General features: G+C 41.2%; 1 protein-coding gene across 1 annotated transcript in view; it reads right to left on the bottom strand.

Annotated features, from left to right (window-relative positions):
- Positions 1-7,968: 7,968 nt before the first annotated feature.
- The window catches only part of LOC121276804 (cardiomyopathy-associated protein 5-like), a 90,020-nt gene continuing 73,699 nt past the window's right edge, over positions 7,969-24,289 (bottom strand). The window contains exons 10-13 of the mRNA XM_041185348.1: positions 23,176-23,309; positions 18,604-18,718; positions 9,841-10,014; positions 7,969-9,061 (exon numbers count right to left, since the gene is read on the bottom strand). Of these exons, the coding sequence (XP_041041282.1) occupies positions 8,809-9,061; positions 9,841-10,014; positions 18,604-18,718; positions 23,176-23,309 (676 nt within the window). The 3' untranslated portion in view covers positions 7,969-8,808. The remainder of the gene's footprint in view (positions 9,062-9,840; positions 10,015-18,603; positions 18,719-23,175; positions 23,310-24,289) is intronic.

Genomic DNA, 24,289 nt, shown 5'->3' with positions numbered 1-24,289 from the left:
TTTGTTTTGTGTATCATTGAGCCTGATTAGAATATTAGAATATAAAATTAGAATATTGCAAAGTTTTAGTATGATATAATTTGACTTGTACTTCAATGGCTAAAATACATCATTCCATTTGCGCTGTTGTTTACTGACGTTCCCCCAATCCTCTTTCAACTTTACTGTTAACTATTGGGCAGAATTTAGCTCTTGTCGGGCAGGCTTAACGCCGCCCACGATCGAGGCTGGAAGGGGATTTCATGCTGTGCGGGCTGCCTGTGGTGGGGGGGGCGGGGGGGAGGTGGCGAAGGCTAGTGGGCGAGCATGTGCCGAAATGCACGCTTGAGAATCTCCCTGAGACATAGAGCTGCCTCAGGGAGATTAACAGTTTTCAGAAAAATTAATAAATAATTGAAAAATGTTATGAAACATGTCCCCCCCCCCCTCATGTGACTCTGGCAGGGATATGTTATTAATTTAAATGTAAAAATGTTTATTTTATTTTTATTAGCTGTTGGAAACCTCTTCCTGCCCATGGATGAGGTTTCCTAAAAAGTACAAAGGTCGCTTAGCCTTTTTGTCAGCCCGCCAACCATAAGGTTGGATGGGCAGCGAAAAATTCCTTTTAATTACTTTGTTGATGGCCTTAAATAGACCTTTTAATTGTCAGCGGCCGCACTGCCGACTTCGGTGCACACCTGCCGACCAAAATATCGTGCAATTGCGTTTGCCCGATGTCAATGCACATCATTTTACGCTCGAGCGGGTCGGGCGCGTGTCCATTGGCCTAGGTAAAAATTTTGCCCATGGATTTATTTTGCATTAAAAGGGTCAATTAGAGAAATATTGAAAGAAAGAGGATTTGAAGAACATCAATAGCAGGTGTTTCACTTTCATTTATTTGTGGCTGTTACAGATTCCTAAACAGCTGCTGCTTTAAGAAAGCTGACCAACCTTTATCTCTTTTTATTGAAGACATGTTGACATAATTTGTACCAAGATGGGCCACTGTGTCACATGTGCATAATGTCATTCTTTCACAATGAACATAGTGCCTTTTTTAAAAGATACACACAATTACATTTACAGAATACAAGCAAATACATCTCTTATGATCTTTATTATTCTTCTTCAGAGGGTAAAAGGCAAGGGAGGAATTGATTTCAGGAATCAAGAATTTAAGTTATGAGGGAAGGTTAAGGAAGTTGTCAATATTTTTATGGAAAACCAAAGCCCGGTGACCGAATTGAAGTTTTCAAGTTGATCAAAAGCATTGGCAAAATTATTCCTGTTAAATTGTTCACTATTGTGAAGGAGCAAAGTACCAAAGGATAAGTTCAAAATGAGGAAGCTAAAAGGAAAAAGGTAGATCAAGCAGAATATTATCATCTAAGGAAAGTAAAATACAATTGTTGAGTAAGTTTCCTAGGGCACTGTCTCAAGGGTAATTAGGAATGGGCAATAAATGCTGGCCTTGCCAGTGTCTCAAATCCCTTGAATGAATTAAAAAAAAGGAGACAATTAGTTGCTTTTCGGGACACACAAAGGCTTTAGAGTTTTAATGAGGTGAGGGGTCAATGAGGCAGATTGATGATAAAGAGATTTGTTGGATCTAAAGCATATTTGCTGCTGCTTAAAATGCTGAAGTGAATAACAGTTCAGAAGTAAAATGACAAATGCTTTAAATCATCTGGGCAGGGGGGATTGTGATTATTCTCTATTCATTACTTCAAATTCAGAATCACCTTGTGACCTGCCTTAGCATCAAACGGGCTTTGAACAGCTCAAAATTGCAATTAAACACATCAACATTTCTGTCATTACTGCATGTCATCTTACTTCTAGGTTGCTCACTCTGCAGCGCACCAATTTCTTTTTAAAATAGAGAAATCCAGTTCAAATACCAGGCAGATCATAAAGTTGTTCAGTTATTAAATACAAAATAAATAACAAATAAGTTGTCTACATTACGCTAAGTAAAACGATTTTCATCTGCCTACAAACATTCACAGACTCCAACAATAGTCTGCATTTGCCTTGGTATTCAGCAAATAGAAATTCATTCCAATGCAAAAAACAATAGATATAAGTTGGATTCATCAGTCAATCATGAGTTAACATAAACTAATACACTACACAATATTCTTCCATTATAATGCCGTTATATGGCACAAACTCCAGTTTAGCTCTTATGCTCATGGCTCCCTCACTGGCTGAGACACTGCAGAAGTCAAATAGCCCTGCATAACATACCACTTACTAATTTTGTATACCAGTGCTTGAATATGAAATATCTTTGTTTGTCATGCTTATAAATCTCAATTTATTTAAAAACTTATCCCAATTTTCAACCATATAAATACACTACAAAATAGCAGAATGTGTTCCTGCAAGTAAAAACATCCTTATGTACATCACAACAGCATTATATAAAGATGCAGAACAAACATGCTGCTAAGAACTGGCATTAGAATGAAACTGTCAAGATAAGAATGCAATCTTAAGATAATTTTGTGGGAGAATATATTACACTAATATAACAGTTAAGTCATTACACTAATATAACAGTTATAAGTTAGTACATGAAGTACAAGTTCACAAAAGCTCCAAGCAAATCCTACCAGTGAGGTAACTCTATATCAGACATTGCTATAGTTGTGTTATACAAAAACGTCCCACATATCATAGAAACATAGAAAAATAGGAGCAGGAGTAGGTCATTCAGCCTTTTGAACCTGTTCTGCCTTTCAATAGGATCATGACTGATCCTTATCTCAATGCCATACTCCCGCTCTCTCCCCATACCTCTTGACGCCTTTAGAGTCCAGAAATCTATTTCCTTCTTAAATATAGTCAGCAACTTAGCCTCCAAATCCTTCTGTGGTAGAGAATTCCACAGGTTCACCATCTTCTGAGTGAAGAAGTTTCTCCTCATCTCAGACCTAAATGGCCTATCCCATATCCTGAGACTGTGACCACTTCTATGACTATCCTTGGGATAATGAATGATTGCTTTTCAACACTGATTTCCTTGCTTTCTCCCTCCCTTGTGTAAATATAGTCAGTACAGTAGATAGAAAGAATAGGCTGCTGAAACTGTGGAGTAATGCTTTCTTTTCAGAACAGCCAATTTTCCACTTTGGCCAGCAGGAAGAATTGGAGGCCAGGGTGGGAGGAGCTGAATTAGGAGCCCACATTCTTTAAATGTAGGACCAGGCAGAGCATGTCTGCTCCTTCTGGCTCCACAAAACACCTACCCAGTTGGTGCAGCAGCTTTCCCTTAGAGCAGTCCAATCTTGCAGTAATGACCTCAAAAACAGAAGCTGTTCACAGTATTCTCGATCATAAACTGAGCTGTACAGTTTCTCTGAAAAGATCCTTCAGTGATTTTTCAGAGTGTTTAGAAGTTTAATTCCAAACTTTACTATACTTCTTGTGTTCAGAAACAGATCAGTAAATTAATTCCACTGGTTATCATTAAAAAAAAGTAATTGAATCTTTCTCATTTAATTAAGGGAACCAAGACTTGGAAGTGCAATATGTACACAATGTTGCCCTTCTTTAATTTAAATCTGAATTCTCAAAATAGTTTGAAGGGAGAATTATTTCAAATTCATTTATACACTCCTATTGTCTGTACTTAAAATGGTACATGTACTTAAAATGTTCACTTGTCCAAAAGACCTGAGTTCATAAGGGTTTGAGATAAATCATAGAATGATAAAGCACAGAAAGTAGCTTTTCGGCTCATTGTGCATGTGCCAGCTATTTGGTAGAGCAATCCAGCTGGTCTCACTCTCCTGCTCTTTCACCAAAGTCTTGCAATTTTTTTTCACCAAGTATTTATCCAATTCCCTTTTGAAGGAAATGGCACAATTGGAGGTGAGGGTGTAGCACTGCTCAAAAATTAACTCTTTCACCTCTGGAGACTCAAGTGCAGGTTCAACACAAGTAAAGGTAACCTGAAATTGATAGTGGTTAAACATTATGAGCAAATATTTTCCAGTGCACCAAAAACAACAACAACAACATGTACTTATATAGCACCTTTTAACAAAGTAAAGCATCCAAAGGCACTTCAGAGGAAAGACCTGTAAAACAAAATTTGGCACCAAACATCTTAAAGAGATATTAGGGCAGATGACCAAAGATTTGATCTAGGAGGTAGATATTAAGGAGCATCTTAAAGGAGAAAAGGGGAGAGAAGTGAAGGGTTGTGAGTATAAAATGCCATAGCACCAAATGTATAGGTATTCAGGACAATTAATATGTACAGTTTGTGACATTTGATGACTTTTTTTAAAAACCTGTATATTAATCAGTCTATCAAGAGAGTAAGGAATTGATCATGGGGGATATTCTGAATTATTAGTATAGGCATCACAAAGATGGCACAACGTGACATCAAATCAAAATGTCCAATATCTGACTGACAGCCGCAACCTCATCTCCAACCTATTATACCCTCCACTTCTGAACTTAGACTGGATCGCAGACTGCACCTCCAACTGCTGCTATGTTTGCATATTAAAACGACAGACCAAAAATAAAAACAGTATTCATCAATAACATACATGCCAGTGATCATCAGTTCATCATTGGCAATCCCTCGTGTTGAGGATGATTCATTTTTTGCTGATAGCTGGGTGGAAATGAGCTGCTAGTGTTGGCTGTGGGTTTGCTGATGGCTTCTATCTTCGCTTCGTTCTCCCACAGTGAGGACATCAATTGCCGGCTGGTAGAGGTAGCAGCAGGTGTTGGCTTGGGCAGCTGCTCTCTCTTTCCATCTCTCTCACTGTAAGACCATAAAACCGTAAGACATAGGAGCAGAAATTAGGCCATTCGGCCCATCAAGTCTGCTCCGCCATTCAGTCATGGCTGATAAGTTTCTCAACCCCATTCTCCCGCCTTCTCCCTGTAACCTTTGATCCCCTTACCAATCAAAAACCTATCTATCTCGGTCTTAAATACACTCAATGACCTGGCCTCCAAATCCTTCTGTGACAATGAATTCCATGGATTCACCACTCTCTGGCTAAAGAAGTTTCTCCTCATCTCTGTTCTAAAAGGTCTTCCCTTTACTCTGAGGCTGTGCCCTCGGGTCCTAGTCTCTCCTACAAATGGAAACATCTTCCCCACGTCCACTCTATCCAGGCCTTTCAGTATTCTATAAGTTTCAATCAGATCACCCCTCAACCTTCTAAACTCCATCGGGTATAGACCCACAGTCCTCAAACGTTCCTCATATGTTAAGCCTTTCATTCCTGGGATCATTCTCGTGAACCTCCTCTGGACTCTCTCCAGGGCCAGCACATCCTTCCTGAGATATGGGGCCCAAAATTGCTCACAATATTCTAAATGTGGTCTGACCAGAGCCTTATAAAGCCTCAGCAGCACATTCCTGCTTTTATGTTCTAGTCCTCTCGAAATAAATGCCAACATTGCATTTGCCTTCCTAACTACCAACTCAACCTGCAAGTTAACCTTAAGAGAATCCTGGACTAGGACTCCCAAGTCCCTTTGCACTCCAGATTTCTGAATTCTCTCCCCATTTAGAAAATAGAAACCCAATTGTTTCTTAAACTGTCAGCGTTTTTGCCTCCACTACTCAAATTGGCGTTTATTTCCACACATTAAGCATACTGTGGGAAAAATCTGCTGATACCAGGCCTCAAATCTCTTTTCACCAGTTTGAATCTATATCCTCTGATTTTACTTTAACAACATATCAAGTAATATTCCTGGTTATTTCTGGTCTATGTTTAACAATCTTGTATACACCTTTACCCATCACAGCACAGAGGGAGGCTATTCAGCTCATTGAGTCCATGTCAGCTCTCTGTAGAGCAATCCAATCAGGCCCATTCCCCCTTTTCTTGTAGTCCTGCAAGTTTAATTTCCTAAAAAGCCCATCCAATTTCCTTTTGAAATCATTGATTCTCTCTGTTTACACCACCCTCACAGACAGCAAGTTCCAGGTCATCACCATCCACTGTGTAAAAAAAAAATCTTCCTCCCATTCCCCCTATACCTCTTGCCCAAAACCAAAAATCTGTATCCCCTGACCCTTGTACTATCAGCTAATGGGAACAGCCAGTCTTGGCCCATCCCATCTGAACCTGTCAGAATCCTGTGCACCTCCAACAAATCTGATTGGAAGGTCTCGACACCATTTTTGACGATGGATCACCATTTTGGTTGTGTTGTTAAGTGTTGGTGTTAATGGTGCAGACCTTCATGGGGGCTTTAACATTGTCTTTGAAATATTTTCTTTGCCCTCCATGTGAGTGGGCTCCCTGGTGTAGCTCTGAGTAGAGCATCTGTTTTGTGTAGTCTTGAGTCGGGCATTCTCTTGACATGTTCCGTCCATCTCAGCTGATTTGAGGTTATTCGGTTCTGCTTTTTGCATGTCTGTGGAGGATGCTCATTTTGTTTCTTTTCCCTCCCACTTGATTTGCAAGATTTCTCTAAAATTGTATTGATGTTGTTGTCCTAGGGCCTTGATATCACTCACATCTATAAGTTGTCCAAGCTTCAGCATCGTAGAGAAGCGAGGGGACAACCACTGCCTGATTGACTTTGAGTTTGGTGTTGTGTCTGATATCACGATTATCGAAAACTTGGGTATGTAATTTACCATAGCCTGAGCAAGCACATTGGAGTCGGTGGTGTACCTCTTCACCATTGTCAGCTTTTAGTAGTTTCCAAGATATAGGAAGTGAGTGAGATTTTTCAACATTTCACATGAATCTCAATTGAAGGCACTGGATTTGATACATTTTGTGTGGTTGGTAAGGACCTTGGTCTTCCTGGTGCTCAGGGCAAGTCCCATGCTCTCATTGGCTTCAGTGAATATGTCAACTATTTTTTGGAGTTCTTCTTTGGAGTGAGCACTAACTTGTGCATCATCAGCTTATTTCAGTTCTGTTATAGAAGTGGTTGTTGTCTTGGTTGTGGCCTTCAGCTGGTAGAGGCTGAAGAGTTTACCCTCGGTGCGAGAAGTTATTACCACACCTTGGGGTAACAAGTCAGTAGTATGTTGCAGTGAAAGACTGAGAATAGTGTTAATGTAGTGGCATACCCTTGTTTGATGTCTTTTTTGACAGGAAAGGGATCTAAAGTGCAGCCATTGTATTGCTCTGTTATTTGAAGTCTTGAGGGTGACAGATGATGTTTGTGAACTTAGCTGGGCATCCATATCGTTGCAGCACCTTCCAAAGGGCAATTCAATTCACTGAGTCAAAGGCTTTTATGAGATCAAAGATGATCAGTTATTGCATTTTTGTGCACAATATATCACCAGTGATAAGTCAGCACAAAAGGGTCATTGTGGCGGTGAAGCTTTTTCATCTTCCCAAGATCAACTGAGAAGGATAGACCCATTCCTGGGCAGTAATGACCAGAGATAAATTACTCACAAATGGTTAGACTGGTTAAGTATTGGATTTGCTCATTTATTTCACAAATACAAGAACAAGGGTAGTTCTTCAGTCCTATGAGCTTGTTCTGCCATTCAATTAAATCAGGCTGCTCTGTACCTCCATTTACCTGCTGTTGTTCCATATCTACTGACAGCCTTACTGAACATAGGAACAAAATCTTCCTAGGAACTGAACCCAGACCCAGGTGAGCATGCCGAATTCCAACTACTAAATAATCAGGGAGCTCTCAAAAGTACTGATGGCTCCTCTGTTGGCCTAGAGAAGATGGAAAAAACTCCATTGATGGAATAATCCATTTGTGTTGACTTGTCACTTGTAATATAATGTGTACAAAAGTACAATTACTGCATGTCCTAATCACTAGGTCACCAGGAACCACTAAAAGACAACTTTCCCTTGCTTTCAAAGTCCATTTTCCTAGTTTTGAATGTCACTGGTGATATTTCCAATGCACTTTCCAAATATACAAAGAAGGAGTTATAGTCAGAGATGAACAGTAGAGTAATACTGGTCAACAGGCTACAGCACTTCAGGCTGTTTACAAATTTATATCCAAAGTTTGTACATCATAACACGTTACTTTGTTAATGAAGCTCTACAACAAATATGGCTGCAGTATGAAAAGAAAACTTTTCAAGCAAGTCCATCCATGTTAAATAATTTGGAATACCTGAAACAATCCAGATAGCAATGCTACTTTAGCAAATATGCAATACCATGAAAAAGCTATTAATGTAATGCAACACCTGAAGACATATTTCTTATTACAGTAAACATGATGGCTAGGATACAAACACATCATTAAATAAAATGCATATTTTAAATCAATAGTTACTCAGCTCCTGAGCATAACCTTTTGCTAACTGAGAGAATGCCTAATTGGATCAAAATGGCCATATCTTCCAACAAGATCTACAAAACGTTTCCATTGAAATAGTGGAAGTGCAATGATTATAATACTTAAATCTTAAAAAATAATCAAAATTAGGCGATAATATGTAAAGCCTGGGATTGGCTCAGATCAGACTCCAGTTCAATAGATGGAGATAAGACAAATAAGTAAAAATTCCCAAGTGAGTACCTTTTCTTGGTTGAAAGTAGGTTTTTGTACGATTGACAGCCTCATGGTAGCATGTGAGCAAAATGGAACATGTTTCTCTTTTTGCTCGAATGGGCATATTTAATTGAATTGCAGAGGCAAGCTTTATTTGTCAATAATCTTTCATGCTGAATGAATAATAATTCACTTCTGATGGGACAGGCATGCCTTTGATTATGTACCAGGTTAAGTTTGGGGTGCCCTCATGAAAAAGAAAACACTGCAATGGTCATTAGCTACTGTTCAAAAATATGGACAATTAAAGACTTTGTAAAATGAATGACATTAACTGCATTTAGCAAACTCAGGCAATTCAGCTCCGGTGCAGACAGTTAGAAATCCAGGCTTCTCAACTACAAATGCAGGGCAGATGAGGTCAGTGAATTGGTGGTGGAAGGTATGAAGTAACTGTCCACTTTCGGCATTGAAGAATGACAATTGACCAATGTCACAGTCCACAAAAACACCAATTCTTGCTGGGAAATCAGTGATAAGGACATCATGTGATGCACCATTATGAAGAAATTCATATTTATGCCTATTAGAAAGAGAAGGAATGTTAACAAGACAACAAATTGGTCATGTACAAAGCAGAATGAAATTAAGCAACAACTAATGGGATGCATGGAGTTTAAATATGAATTATTACTACATCAACCATATTGACAAATATCTATCCACAGGATGAGAAGTAATAGCATTAATGAGTTTAAGGGATACAAGCAAATGCCTTTTGCAATTTATCCACATTAGTCAAATGACTGCGTCGAGAAAATAACTTAGCCTACAACTGAAAAGAAAAAACGTTCAATACACTAGCAATCTTCCCTATTTATACATTACTTGACTACGTGTTGAGGTATGCTGTTTGAGGCTATAGGCCCTTCAGCCAGGAACTGTCAGACCCATAATAATGCCAGTCTGGAAAAGCTACCCAGCAAAAAACATCAATGCTGCATTAACTACTGCTTTTACAAAATGGCTTGATAAATTGCCCTAGTGGTTTAGTGAGTGAATGCACCACATGAATCATGTGGATCAGAAAAGTCTCACTTAAATATTTGAATAGAGTTAAGGTTAAGGTTATGCTACGGAGCAAGAATTTGTTTGTCTCTCCACATCTGCCCACAGTCTCTTCCCAGTTATTGTTCAGAAAGGCTTAGACAAAACTAATGAGAAAAACCCCCTTTAGTAGAAGCTTGAATGCCAATGTAAGTTAGGATTCAACTGAGCTCATTTGGAAGAATGCTCAAAGGACTATAATGAGTGTGCCCTCCCCATACTGCTATTATTTAGTGAATATTGGACAAACCATACCCTTTGGGTGTCGCATAATATCGCATGCACCATGATTTTCTGTTTCTCCCCAGTGAACCAGTTGTAATGATGGGATTTGCTACTCCAATCCTGTAGGCCTCACATCTGTCTACTACTGCTTCCCAATAATGTCGACCACGAGCAGGTAAAGGTTCTCCAAGAACAGCAGAGCAACTGTGGAAAGAGTATAGATTCACTGAGGATAATAACTTACAAGACAGAAATACTATCCTTGCAAAATATCTGCAAGATCTATGTAACATTGTAATAACACAATTGTCTTGGAAAATTCATGAATTTCATGCAGAAGCACTTTACACTTATAAAAACAATGCCTGCACTGAGTTTAATGTATTCACCAGTCCTGCATCCTTCTACAAAAGATGATGGACACATAGCAAAAAAATCCATTTCAGATGAGGTGTCTTCATATGGTTCACCATTGCTGATGGCTGAACAGGCCAATCCATGAGAGGCAGCTTCTGCCACAAGTGACACAGGAAATAAGAGCAGGCATTTGACCCTCAAGCCTGCTCCGCCATTCAAATAGATCATTGCTGATCTTCTACCTCAACGCCACTTTCCTGCATTATCCCCATATCTCTTGATGTCTTTACTAACTAGAAATTTATCGATCTCTATCTCAAACATATTCAATGGCTGAATCGCAGAATCACAGAATTGTTACAGTGCAGAATGAGGCCATTTGGCCGATCATGTCTGCACCTCCAGACTGAGCCTCTACATCTCTCTGGGATAAAGAATTCCAAAGATTTATCACCCTCTAAGTGAAGAAATTCCTCCTTATCTCAGTCCTAAATGTCCTACCCCTTATTTGGAGACTGTGCCCCTTGGTTCTAGACACCCCAGCCATGGGGAACATTAGTACGTTTCAGACATTTGTACATTTCATGGTGCACATGAAGCTACCGGGTGTCATTGTGGGTTGTTGTTTTGGTATTGGGCGTCCATCGCCAAGTCACAGTAGACACTGTCATGGTAGTGATGCATGACAGCACTAAGAAGGTGTTGCCATTCATCAGCTAGTGACTTCCAGGTGCAATAATCAATATTTAGCCCTTCATGTCACGCTTGAAGTGGAGCTCTGGGCATCTTACTGGTTGTCTGGTTCCGGCGGCCCCACCATACAGAAAGTCCTTGGGTGTGCCCAAGGCAATGAATCTGCCCCTGTTTGATGAGTGCTAACAAACTTGGGATTTCTGCCTTTGAAAGGCCTGCAATCTATCAAGATTGGAAGCAAAGACAAAAATGTTGCATCCTGATCAAAGAACTCCTCTGCATTGGTGATGCTGTGCTTATCGCCCACACGGAATCTACAAGGACTCAGGGGCCTGAATTGTTCGGTTGTCGGGCGTGTGTGACCAGCAAGCCCGGAAACAGACAGGAAGTGAACCTCCGACCGCAATCTGCCCCTGGCCAAGATTTCACACCGGCTGGCCAACTAACGTCCAGTCAGCGTGTAACGTGCACTGAGAAATGTTCAGCGCTGTCGGCGTTGGGGTGGGGGAAGTGCAGGCGCCGACCTAACCGAGGGTGCGGGTGAACGCTTCCAGTGAGCTCCCAGAAGGCAGGCAGCTGCCCCAGGGAGCTGTAGACCTTCACATATAAAGGAAATGAGAAAAATGCTGCAAAACATGTCCATGCAGTACAATAAAGCACCTGAAGAAACAGTCCCTAGGCGTCTCTTTATAGTTTATTTCCCCACAGAGATTTCATCCTGCCTTGGATCAAGGTTTGAACAAACATGTGGGAGATTGGCCTGTCCGCAAACCATAAATGTGGACAGGCCACTTAAAATCCCTGTTAATTGCACGTTACTGGGCTTAATTACCCATTGCACGTGCCTGACCAGAATGGACATAAAATAGTATGAGATGACGTCGGGCACTTGTGTGATATTGCGCTTGGCGGGCACGCACAGCAGTCAGAAGCGAGCCTGCTGAGCGAAATATCGCTCAGGTGCGCGATGACATCGGGGCGTTTGCCTGACATCATCCCGTAATATTTCATGTCCATTCAGTTTGGGCGCATGCCTATACACGGGACGTAAAATTCTGGCCATGGACTATCACTCCCATGCCTGAAACTTGTTCTCCCTGACTATAAGCATCAAAAAAACCATGGGTATCGGGCATGTGGTGCATCTTCGTCCCTGATTACGCTAAGTAACACCCCACTAGAAGTGGTTAGCAAATTCCTCTACCGCAAGTGGCTGGCAACCGTCCCATACACTTTTGGCTGACTCATGAAATGCACACAGAACATCAAGCTGAGCCTTAGGAACAAGCTGATGGTTTATGAGGCCTGTGTTCTCAACACCTTGCTAGATGGCTGTGAAACATGGATGACTTACAGCTATCAAGAAAAGAAGCTCAACAGTTTCCATCTTTGTTGTCTGTGGCATATTACATGTATATCCTGGCAGGACAAAGCCATGAATGCAGCAGTCCTTATATTCACCAGTATATCAAAAAAAAAGCATGCGTAATCTGGGCAAGGTAGTGGTGGACTGCAAATGGGTTCACCTTTGCCCTCTACCATTACTTGGAAGGATTTTGTGGAAAACAAATTGAATATTGCAATAATTTTTACAACTACTGTTGCCGTTGCTTCTCCTTGATTGCTGGTTTGGTTCCAGGAGAAACAATTCATCTATAAGACCATAAGACGTAGGAGCAGAAGTAGGCCATTCGGCCGATCGACTCTGCTCCACTATTCAATGAGATCATGGCTGATCTGTTAATCCTCAACTCCACTTTCCTGCCTTTTCCCCATAACCCTTGATTCCCTTTCTGATTAAAAATCTGTCTATCTCAGCCTTGAATATACTTAACGACCCAGCCTCTACAGCTCTCTGTGGTAAAGAACTCCACAGATTCACTACCTTCAGAGAAGAAATCCTTCCTCTTCTCTGTTTTAAATGGACAGCACCCCCCTTTACTCTGAGATTATGCCCTCTGGTCCTAGACTCTCCCACAAGGCGAAACAACCTCTCAGCATTTACCCTGTCAAGCCCTCTAAGAATCTTATAAGTTTAATTAGGTTGCCTCTCATTCTTCTAAACTCCAATGAGTAAGGCCCAACCTACTCAACCTCTCCTCATAAGAAAATCCCTCCACACCCAGGATCAACCTGGTGAACTTTCTCTGGACTGCCTCCAATGCCAGTATATCTTTCCTTAGATAAGGGGACCAAAATTGTTCACAGTATTCTAGGTGTGGTCTAACTAGTGCCTTGTATAGTTTTAGCAAGACTTCCCTATTTTTATATTCCATTCCCTTTGAAATAAAGGCCAACATTCCATTTGCCTTCCCTATTATCTGTTGAACTTGTACGTTAGCTTTTTGGGATTCATGCTCAAGGACTCCCAAATCCCTCTGTGCTGCAGCTTTCTGCAGTCTTTCTCCATTTAAATAATATTCAGCTCCTCTATTCTTCCTTCCAAAGTGCATAAGCTCACATTTTCCCACATTATATTCCATCTGCTGAGTTTTTGCCCACTCACTTAACCTGTCTATATCCCTCTGTAGATTCTTTGTATCATCCTCACCACTTGCCTTCCCACCTATTTTTGTGTCATCTGCAAACTTGGTGATAATACATTTACTTCCCTCATCTAAGTCATTAATATATATTGTAAATAATTGTGGCCCCAACACTGATCCCCACGGCACTCCACTAGTTACAGGCTGCCATCCCGAAAATGTCTCCATTATCCCGACTCTCTGTCTTTTGTTAGTTAGCCAATCCACAATCCATGCTAATGTACTACCACCAACACCATGGGCTGTTATCTTATTAAGTAGCCTTATGTGCAGTACCTTATTGAATGCCTTTTGGAAATCCAAATGTATTACATCTACTGGTCTCCTTTATCTATCCTGCTTGTTACTACCTCAAAGAATTCTAATAAATTTGTCAGGCATGATTTGCCCTTCATGAAGCCATTCTGACTCTGCTTGATTAAATGCTTCACTATTACATCCTTTATAATAGACTCTAACATTTTCCCAATGACAGACGTTAAGCTACCTGGCCTATAGTTAACTGTTTTTTGTCTCCCTCCTTTTTTAAATAAGGGTGTTACAATGGCCATTCTCCAAGATTCTGGAAAAGTCCCAGAGGATAAGGATTCTTGGAAGATTACTACCAGTATCTCTGTAGCCTCTTCCTTTATTATCCTAGGATGCAACCCATCTTATCCACTTTTAGCCCCATTACTTTTCCTAGTACTTTTTCTCTAGTGATAGTTATTGTATTTATTTCCTCCCCCCCCACCAACTTTGCCCCATGATTATTTAGTATTTTTGGAATGCTATTATTATCTTCTACCGTGAAGACTGAAACAAAGTATTTATTCAACTCCTCTGCCATTTCCTGGTTCCCCATTATTATTTCCCCAGCCTCATTCTCTAATGGGCCTATGTTCACTTTGGTCTCTTTCAGAATACAACCCCTCCCCCACCCCCCACCCACTTTATTTAGTTTAAAGCCCATTCTACAGCCCTAGTTAATCGGTTCACCAGGACACTGGTCCCAACACGGTTCAAGTGAAGCCTGCCCTACCAGAACAGCTTCCTTCTACAGTGCCCCATGAACTGAAACCCATTCCTCCCACACCAATCTCTGAGCCACGCATTTAACTCCTTGACTTTATTTACCTTATGCCAGTTTGCCCGTGGCTCAGGTAGTAATCCTGAGATTATTACTTTGGAGGTCCTGCTTTTTAACTTAGCTCCTTACTGTTCAAATTCTTTCAGCAGAACTTCCTTTCTAGTCCTATCAACGTCGTTGGTACCAGCATGGACCTCGACAACTGGATCCCTCCCCTCCCACTCCAAGTTCCTCTCCAGCCCTGAGGAGATGCCCCTAACCCAGGCATCGGACAGGCAACACAGCCTTCGGGACTCACGCTCATGGCTGCAGAGAACAGTATCTATTTGCCTAATTTTACAGTCCCCTACCACTACTATGCTTTCATTTCCTCCCCCCACGTGAATGGCGCCTTGTACCACGGTGCCTTGGTCAGTTCACTCATCTTCCCTGCAGTCCCCGCTCTCATCCACACAGCTTGCAATAACCTTGTAATTGTTGGACAGTTGCATGGACTCTTTGGCACAGCCTCATCACATGTTGCTCCTCAGTGAGCTCTGCAGCCAGGAATAGACATACTGCATTGGGAATTCTGGTAGTCATATTCCTATAGCATCAGATCCCCTCCTCTGCAGAACATTCTCCACGTTATCCTCCTCCTTCAACATGTCCAAAGTAAAGTATGTTGATGTTACTGGATGAGCAACCCATCTAGCTCTTCTAAATGTCAGAACCTCTGCCAACTGTCTATACTCTTAACACCAACATTACAGCAGCTGTCATGAATGCTGGAGGACAAGTGGTGAGAAAATCTGCACATTCAACCACAGCTTGCATTTAAAAGGTTCTTATAAATGTAGAAAAACATGCCAAGGACACAGGCATGAGAGCAATAGATACCAAACTAAAGACGGGGCAATTAGGAGGGGGGGATTAGAATCCTGGTCAAAGAGATGAGTTTTAAGGATGGTATTATAAAAAAAAGAGGAAGATCGGTTTAGAGAAGGAATTTCAGTGTGAACCTGGCATCTGAAGGCATAGTTGGCAATGGTAGGCCGAAGGGTGCGAGGAATACAATGGCAGCCAATAGAGGCTAGCAAGCATGACTTGATGTGATTAGGATACAAACAGCAAAGCTTGGAAAGCCTGGGGTTTATAGACAGTAAAGTATAGAAGGCTAGTATGGAGATCTTTGGAATAATCATGGGTGGAACTGGTCTATGCCAATAGTGTGAAATGGACTAATTGTGAATCGGCAACATGATTTACACAACAGTCAAATTAAATTTCACCCAATTTCCCCCCAAATGAACCTGAATATGATGAAGGCTTTATAGAGATCTTCTGCAGAGATTGTCTGAGTTAACGATAATAGGTGAGGTTACAGAGGTAGAAGTAAGTAGTCTTTTTAATGGAAATCATATGGAGTTGGGAAGTCAGTCCAGGCCTATACAAGATACCAAGGTTGCATAACAGATTAGTTCAGCCAGAGGGATTGACTGAGTGGTGAGGGGACGGAGCTTGTGGTGGGACTGGTCTTTCCAATGCTTAGCAGATGCAAGTTAAGGTTCACCCAAGCCTTTCGTCAAAACTCTCAAATAATGAAAGGTCAAGGAACTAAGTTATCTTTGTTTCTTTCTCCACAGATTTGCCTGACATGCTGAGTGTTTGCAGCATTTTCTGTTTTTATTTCCAGCATCTGCAGCTTTTGTTAATGATTTTGCTTTTGTTAATGATTTTCATCAAAGCCATTTCGATGCATTGGGAGAAGCAGAAGTCAGATTAGAGAAAGTCAAACAAAGAACAAGAATGAGGCAATAGGGGGAGGCAGTGGCGTAGTGGTATTGTCGCTGAACTGGTAATCCAGCGACCCAGGGCAATGCTCTGAGGACCTGAGTTTGAATCCCACCACTACAGATGGTGGAATTTGAATTCAATAAATATCTGGAATTAAAAGTCAAATGATGACTATGAAGCCATTGTTGACTGTTGTAAAAACCCATCTGGGTAACTAATGTCCTTTAGGGAAGGAAATCTGCTGTCCTTACCCTGTCTGGCCTACATGTGACTCCAGACTCTTAAAAATGCCCTCTGAACAAGGGCAATTAGGGATGGGCAATAAATGCTGGCCCAGCCAGCGAGACACACACATCCTCTGAACAAATTAAAAAAAACATTAAGTTGAAGAATTTTTTGTTGAAAAGAGGATAATGGTAATTTGGAAAGAGTGTGTATGAGAGAGGGAGCAATTTCCAATATCAGCTAGCATACTTGCGAGGAAGATAAGTTGGGTAGCCGGGAGTTTAATAGGAACAGAAAGGGAAGTGGCCGATGGGGACAAACTGAAGAGAGATGGAAATTCATAAGCAGCATGGGAAAATAGAAAAGGGTTCACTTTGGAGGGGCTAAGGAAAAGGAGAAATAGCTGTGGCAAGTGAGCAGATGATTTCCATAGGACGCGGTTGGTGGTACAGAAAAGGAGCACAGGGTTATCCTTTCCCTTCAGGATGATCCTAGAGTAGCGAGTGGAGGACAGCAAGACCCATTGGAGACTGATATTTTCAAGGCAGATCTGCAAATCGCTGGCTAAACCAGCAGTGCGCCAGGTACACACATGCCTGTTGGATTTGGGGGAATAGAGAAAGGGACCATACCAAGAGGAACAACTGGGAAATGCTAAAGATTTTGCTGGGAATTAATGGCATGATGAAAGTGCGAGCATGATTTTCAGCAAATCAACAGCTGCAGAGATAATGTGGGAAACAAGGGGCAATTGCTAGGCAATAGGGAGTTTGAAATTGTGGTTGTAAGCAACCAGGAGGAGAGATTTCTTCAAGGGCACTTTCTGGAAGAAATGGAGGTGAGGAAGGACGGAGATTTAAGTGGTAATAATGCAAGAAAATGGTCATGCCTAACTTTTATTGGTGACTGAGGCTATTGAAGTTACAGGAGAAGACATGGTCAAAAGGTGTAAGTGTGAATTTGGTTGGAGAGTTTATATAGAGGGAGAGACTCAGAGAGGGTTGCAGGGTGGTGATGTTTGAAGAGAGAAGGTAAGAGGAGCTGAGTTGATTACTGAAATCAAAAAGGATGAGGACTTATTTGGAGCAGGGGCTAAGGGAAGAATAAAAGGGATGAGAGCCCATGATGGAGCTTGGTAGATAGCTAAAAGGATCATGGAATCATAGAATGATTCCAGCACGAGGGGAGGCCATTCAGGCCACTGCTACCTGACATGTTTCCACCTCCAAGCCATTCCATTACCCCACCCTGTCTGCCAAAAAAATAAATCAGCAGAGCAAGTAGCAGCTCATATATCCAAATAAAGGGTAGTACATAGGTCTCATATCAAAGGTAACGAATCCACAATCTCACATTGAATGTATGCAGTAAATATTACATGTACCGCAATTGTATAGAAGCACCTCAGAGCGCAACATGATCGGTGTAGAAAATTTGAATATCATTGAACTGTGATGGCCATTTTAAAATATTTTGTAATGTTCTTTTAGATATTTTATGAATAAAGTATATTTTTGCAAAAGAAAGAGTTGGGAGTTCAGAATGTTCCCCACATTTTTCTCTTTCCATTTGGGAAATAGGTTAGTTCTACAATAGGAATCATACAGAGCAGAGCAATGCCATTCGGCCCATCATTCCTGTGCTGATTCTTTGAGCTATCTAATAGAGCTATACAATTAATCCCAATCCCCTGTTCTTTCCCCAAATCTCTGCAAATATTTCCCCTGCCAGTGTTTATCCAATTCTCTTCTGAAAGTTATTACTGAATCTACTTTCAGGCAATGCATTCCAGATCATAATAACTCATTTAGAAAGGGAATTGCAATGCTTGGTGTCTAGACAGCTGAAGGCACAGCTGCCAATGGTGAGTCAAAGGAAATTGGGGATGTCCAACAGGACAGAATTGGAGAACTCTTTGTGTCTTTCCTTAACTACTTGACTTGTACTAGAATCCTGGATTTAATGCTGCATCCCATCACACCATGCTACAGAAAACTGGAGCTTTAATGCATTGGGCCATCACAATCCTCTTTCAGGCTTTGTTATAAAATGTAAAGGCTCCAACCAAGCATCAGTTATAATTTGATGGAATTGCTCTTTTCATGTCTCAATAATGTGGCTACTCACTCAGTCAGGCAGCTTTCATTTTCCATGGCTAGCTCGTCAAAGTGAATTACTGTCCCGTCTTCAGACAGCTGCAAATACGGAGGGACTGTTTCTTTGTTCAGTTGAAAGCGAGTAGCTATTTAGTGAAAAATTATTTTAAAAAAACAAACACAGTCTTTACTAACAATACTTTTTCAACTTTCAATGTATACACACTCCTCAAAGGTAATCAAGTAAAACTAAAAATCCATTTATTTCCATCACCATTTTCAAACCCGGCTTTAAGCCATAGACAATCATCTCCCATCTTCTCAAGCCCAGCAGCACAGGAACCTCCCACAAAAAATGTGATAATTTCAGTCTATGCTTAAGTGCATAACCTTCAATCCTGTAACCAATCAGCATCTGCCTTTTCTCCAAAGAGAGAACACAAGTTTATAAGAACATAAGTAAGAGCAAGAAAAGACTATATAGCCTCTCGGGCCTGCTCTGCCATAGGATACGTTCATGCCTAATCTATCTCAACTCCATATTCCCATCCACTCTCTATAATCCCTTGATTCCCTGAGACACCAAAATTCTATCTATCTCAGCCTTAAATATATTCTACGATGGGACATCCACAATGCTCAGGGGGTAGAGAAGTCTTGAGATTCACATCCCTTTGAGTGAAGTAATTTTTCCTTGTCTCAGTCTGAAATGATTGGTCCATTAACCCGAGACTGTGCCGTGTTCTAGATTCACCAGCCAGGGGAAACAATCGCTCAGTATCGACCCTTATAAGCCCCTTCAGGATCATTTGTTTGAATGAGATTTCCTCTCACTCTTCTAAACCCCAGAGAGTATAGGTCCAATTTACTCAACCTCTGATTATAAGACAATCCCCTCATCCCAGAAACCAACCTAGTGAACCTTTGCTGTACTGCCTCTAAGGCAAGTATATCCTTCCTTAGACATAGGGACTAAAACTGTCCACAGTCCTCCAGGTGTGCTCTCACCAAAACCCTGTACTATTGTAGCAAGACTTCCTTATTCTTGTATTCCAATCCCCTCGCAATAAAGGCCAACATGGCATTTGTCTTCCTAATTGCTCGCTATACCTGCATGTTAACTTTCTGTTTGAGTACACCCAAGATCCTCTGAACATCAATATTTAGAAGTTTCATGCGTTTTAAAAATTATTCTGTTTTTCTATTGTTACCACCAAAGTGAATAACCTCACATTTTCCCACATTATTCTTCATCTGTCACCTTGTTGCCCATTCACTTAACCTGTCTATATCTCTTTGCAGCCTCACTGTGTCCTTCCTACAGCTTACATTCCCACCTAGCTTTGTACCATCAGCAAGCATAGATACATTATTCTTGGTCTCTTTGTCTAAGTCATTAATATAGATTGTAAACAGATGAGGTCCCAGCACTGATTCTTGTGGCACTCTATAAGTTACAGCTTACCACCTTGAAAATGCCAAATTTATTCCTACTCTGCTTCCTGTCTGCTAGCCAATCCTCCATCCACGCTGATCTATTACCCTCTACTCCATGTGCTCTTATCTTGTATCTGTTGTGTGATACTATATCGAATGTTTTTGAAAATTCAAATATACTACATCTACCAGTTCCCGTTTATCTATCCTACTAGTTAAATCCTCAAAAAAAACTCTAATAACTTTGTCAAAGACAATCTTCCTTTTGTAAAATCCATGACTTTGTCTGATCAGACAATGATTTTAAGACTTAATAGACTCCAACAACTGATGTCAGGCTACCTGGCTTGTAGTTCAAATGTTGGGCTGTAATTCAAAACATTAACCAATCTTTCCTAATGATTAACCAGTTGTGTATTTCCGGTATTGTTTGGTTTTATTTCAGATTTCCAGCATTCAGAGTTGTTAACTCTCTACTTTTTGGTAATGGACACTTCTGCGCCAAGTAATACAGTCTTAAAGAAATCTATTCTTTCTTTTTTTAAAATTCATTCATGGGATGTGGGCTTCGCTGACTGGGCCAGTGCTTATTGCCCATCCCTAGTTGCCCTTGAGAAGGTGGTGATGAGCTGCCTTCTTGAACCGCTGCAGTCCGTGTAGTGTAGATACACCCACAGTGCTGTTAGGAAGGGAGCTCCAGGATTTTGACCCAGCGACAGTGAAGGAATGGTGATATATTTCCAAGTGATGGCGAGTGACTTGGAGGAGAACTTCCAGGTGGTGGTGTTCCCATCTATCCGCTGCCCTTGTCCTTCCAGATGTTAGTGGTCCTGGGTTTGGAAGGTGCTGCCTAAGGAGCCTTGGTGAATTCCTGCAGTGCATCTTGTAGATGGTACACACTGCTACTTCTATGCGTTGGTGGGGGAGGGAGTGAATGCTTGTAGATGTGGTGCCAATCAAGCGGGCTGCTTTGTCCATGGTGGTGTCAAGCTTCTTGAGTGTTTTTGGAACTACACTCATTCAAGCAAGTGGGAGTATTCCATCACACTCCTTACTTGTGCCTTGTAGATGGTGGACAGGCTTTGAGGAATCAGGAGGTGAGTTACTCATCACACGATTCCTAGCCTCTGTCCTGCTCTACAAGCGACAGTATTTATATGGCTAGTCCAGTTCAGTTTCTGGTCAATGGTAACCCCCAAGATGTTGATATTGGGAGATTCAGTGATGGTAATGCCATTGAACATCAAGGGGTGATGGTTGGATTCTCTCTTACTGGAGATGGTCATTGCCTGACACTTGTGTGGTGTGAATGTCACTTGCCACTTGTCAGCCTAAGCCTGGATATTGTCCAGGTCTTGCTGCATTTGGATTTAGACTGCATCAGAATCTAAGGAGTTGCAAATGGAGCTGAACATTGTGCAATCATCAGCAAACATCCCCATTTCTGACCTTATGATGGAAGGAAGGTCATTGATGTAGCAGCTGAAGACAGTTGGGCTGAGAACACTACCCTGAGGAACTCCTGCAGTGATGTCCTGGAGCTGAGATAACCGACCTCCAACAACCACAACCATCTTCCTTTGTGCTAGGTATGACTCCAACCAGCAAAGAATTTTCCCCCCCAATTCCATTTTGCTAGGGCTCCTTGATGCCACACTCGGTCAAATGCTGCTTTGATGTCAAGGGCAGTCACTCTCACCTCACCTCTCCTTTGTGTTTAATTTGCCTCTTTCTTTTCATTTGCATAAAATGATTCATCTCCATTCTCATGACTGTTCATCTGCCACAATTAATTTTCACAATTATATTTCAATCTCTGACTCATTCTCTACAGATCCCAGCTGAAAATTGGTCTTTTATCTTCCAAGAACAGTTAGTCAATTATATCTCCAATTTTATTGTTCTTTCAAGCAGCACTTAGTCTTACAATCCATCCTTTCTATCCTGCAACACCTCTCTATAGCAAGTTAGCTCACTCTATATTATAGCTGCCTTGATGTTTCACTTCATCCAATGTCTCATTCCATTTCTTTAAGAGCTATTCTCCTTCATTCCAGGGATTGAGATCAAAGTGTTGCCTCTTCTGACAACCCTATTTCCATTTGTGAACTCATTCCTGTTCATGAAGTTTTTCCCATGTCCTTTTGGAGTCTCAACAATCTGTGCTCAGAGGGATTCAACTTCTTCATTTTATCTATTCACCTCAATGAGTTCCAAACTTCACATGATGTTGAACTCATTTCCTGGCACTTTCTTTTCCATGTTTTATTTACATTATTCATTCTTGGGATGTGGGCATCACTAGCAAGACCAACATTTATTGCCCATCCTTAATTGCCCCTGAGTAGTTGTAGGTGAACTGCCTACAACTGAATGGCTTGCTAAGCCATTTCAGAGGGCAGTTAAGAGTCAACCACATCAGACTCCAGCCCAGCAAGTAAGCAGATTTCTTCCCCTGAAGGGCATTAGTGAACCAGATGGGGTTTTGTGACAATCTGGTAGTTTCATGATTGTTATTCATGAAACTAACATTTTGTTTCAGATTTATTAATTAAAGTTCCTCTAGCTACTGTGGTGGGATTTGAACACATGTTGGCAGAGCGTCAGTCCAGACCTCTGGATTACTCATCCAGTAATGTTACCACTGTGCCACTGACACCCCACCCCCACCCCCACCCCCCTGTTGACTAAGATGCGCCTCCTCATCATTCTAACTCTTTCTCTTGCTGTCAACTTCTCTCCTCCTCTGCATTTGTCTTAATTCTTTTTCACTGAGAACTGTCACCAAGATATATAGGCCACCCAAGTTTCTAATTTTTTTTTTGACTGTTTTAGTTAATTCCAATTCTGTTTCTTTCAACATGCTCATTTGAATTTGTTTCAATTAAAAAACTTTGATTTTTTGTACTGCAGCTCACTTCGATGTTGTCTCTATTTAATCTACTTTTGTTTTATTTTGTATATAAAAATGTGTCTGGGGTCATTCAGTTCAACAAACTGTGGTGCATCAAGCTGCAAGATTGTATCAGTCACAGAAATAGTCAGCAACCTTTACACATTAGTCTAAAGTTACAAATTGTCGTTTTAAGTATGAGGCAAAAACTAACTAGTAACTGCTGACTTCAATCTCTAATTGTATAGCAACATGTTGGAATGAATTTCCTACTTTTAGTGGAAATCAGTGCTGGCTTGCTCGTGTCACTTGATCCAAGAGTGTTCACAGCTTTCACAAAGAAAAGAAAGCTCTCAAGTGGCTGCAGCCTGACTGTCAGCTCACACCCTCTGATTCCTGCTATTGACCTAAAAGAAAATAAAATGCAAAGTCATAGAACTGCAGTGTTACTAAACATAAACAAACATAAGGCAGATCTCAGCTTACCGTGGAGACGCCAGTAAGGTAAAACGGCTTTCAGGCCTCCCTATGCCAATGTACGATGCATCCCACCAAGTGTGAGTGTGAACCCGGAGTATTTGATTCTGAACCAGACTTCGATCCCTCCCTTTTATATTTAAGAGGAGCTTCCTTTGAGTTGGTCATCATTGGTGCCAATGCTTAAGTGTCAACTTAGTTCAGTTGGTACTGCTTCTCCATCTGGGGGCAGAAGTCTGTGGGCTCAAGTCCTACTCTGGACATTTACACTCCAATATTGTATGGCAATGATGCTGAAAATATGCTCCATCAACTTCTTTGATCTGTTCTGCAAACTAACTTTCTCTTGAGAACTTATGCTCAACACAGACTTCAGCACCTTTAAGATGTTTAAAGTTCCAAAGCCTGAAGGATGGAAAAGGGCTGCTCCCCGATTAGGGGATTTAGCAGATAAAGGAGCAGCTTTTACTAGGCCACCAAGCCTAGCAACTTTAAAGAGCTGAATCATTCTACCCTGCTCCCTCGGCTACTTCTATATGTAGTAACTGTGTAATAGCATCCAGATCACAGGATTCAATGTCAAATTGGCCATCAATCAACAGTACAAAATTCTTAAGGTCTTTAATTCGCTGGAGCTCCCTTTCTAACAGCATTGAGTGTACCTACACCACATGGACTGCAGCAGTTCAGAAAGGTGGAAAGGCAACAGGAATGAACAAAATTGCTGGCCTTGCCAGCAACACCCACAATCCATGAAAGAATTTTAAAGTTCTACAAAAAAAATGACAAATGGCAAATTCTGCTGGAAACGGTCGGAGACAACCGGAGGATGGCAAAGCAGAAAAGAGACAATATGAGAGGACAGGGGGACAGCCAGAGATTCTTAGCCTGGTGGCATGTTCTGTGCGTG

This window comes from Carcharodon carcharias, chromosome 4, assembly GCF_017639515.1.
Source record: "Carcharodon carcharias isolate sCarCar2 chromosome 4, sCarCar2.pri, whole genome shotgun sequence".
Taxonomy (NCBI): Eukaryota; Metazoa; Chordata; class Chondrichthyes; order Lamniformes; family Lamnidae; genus Carcharodon; species Carcharodon carcharias.
Note: the sequence above shows the minus strand (reverse complement) of the source record. Positions and strands in the feature narration are given on the sequence as shown.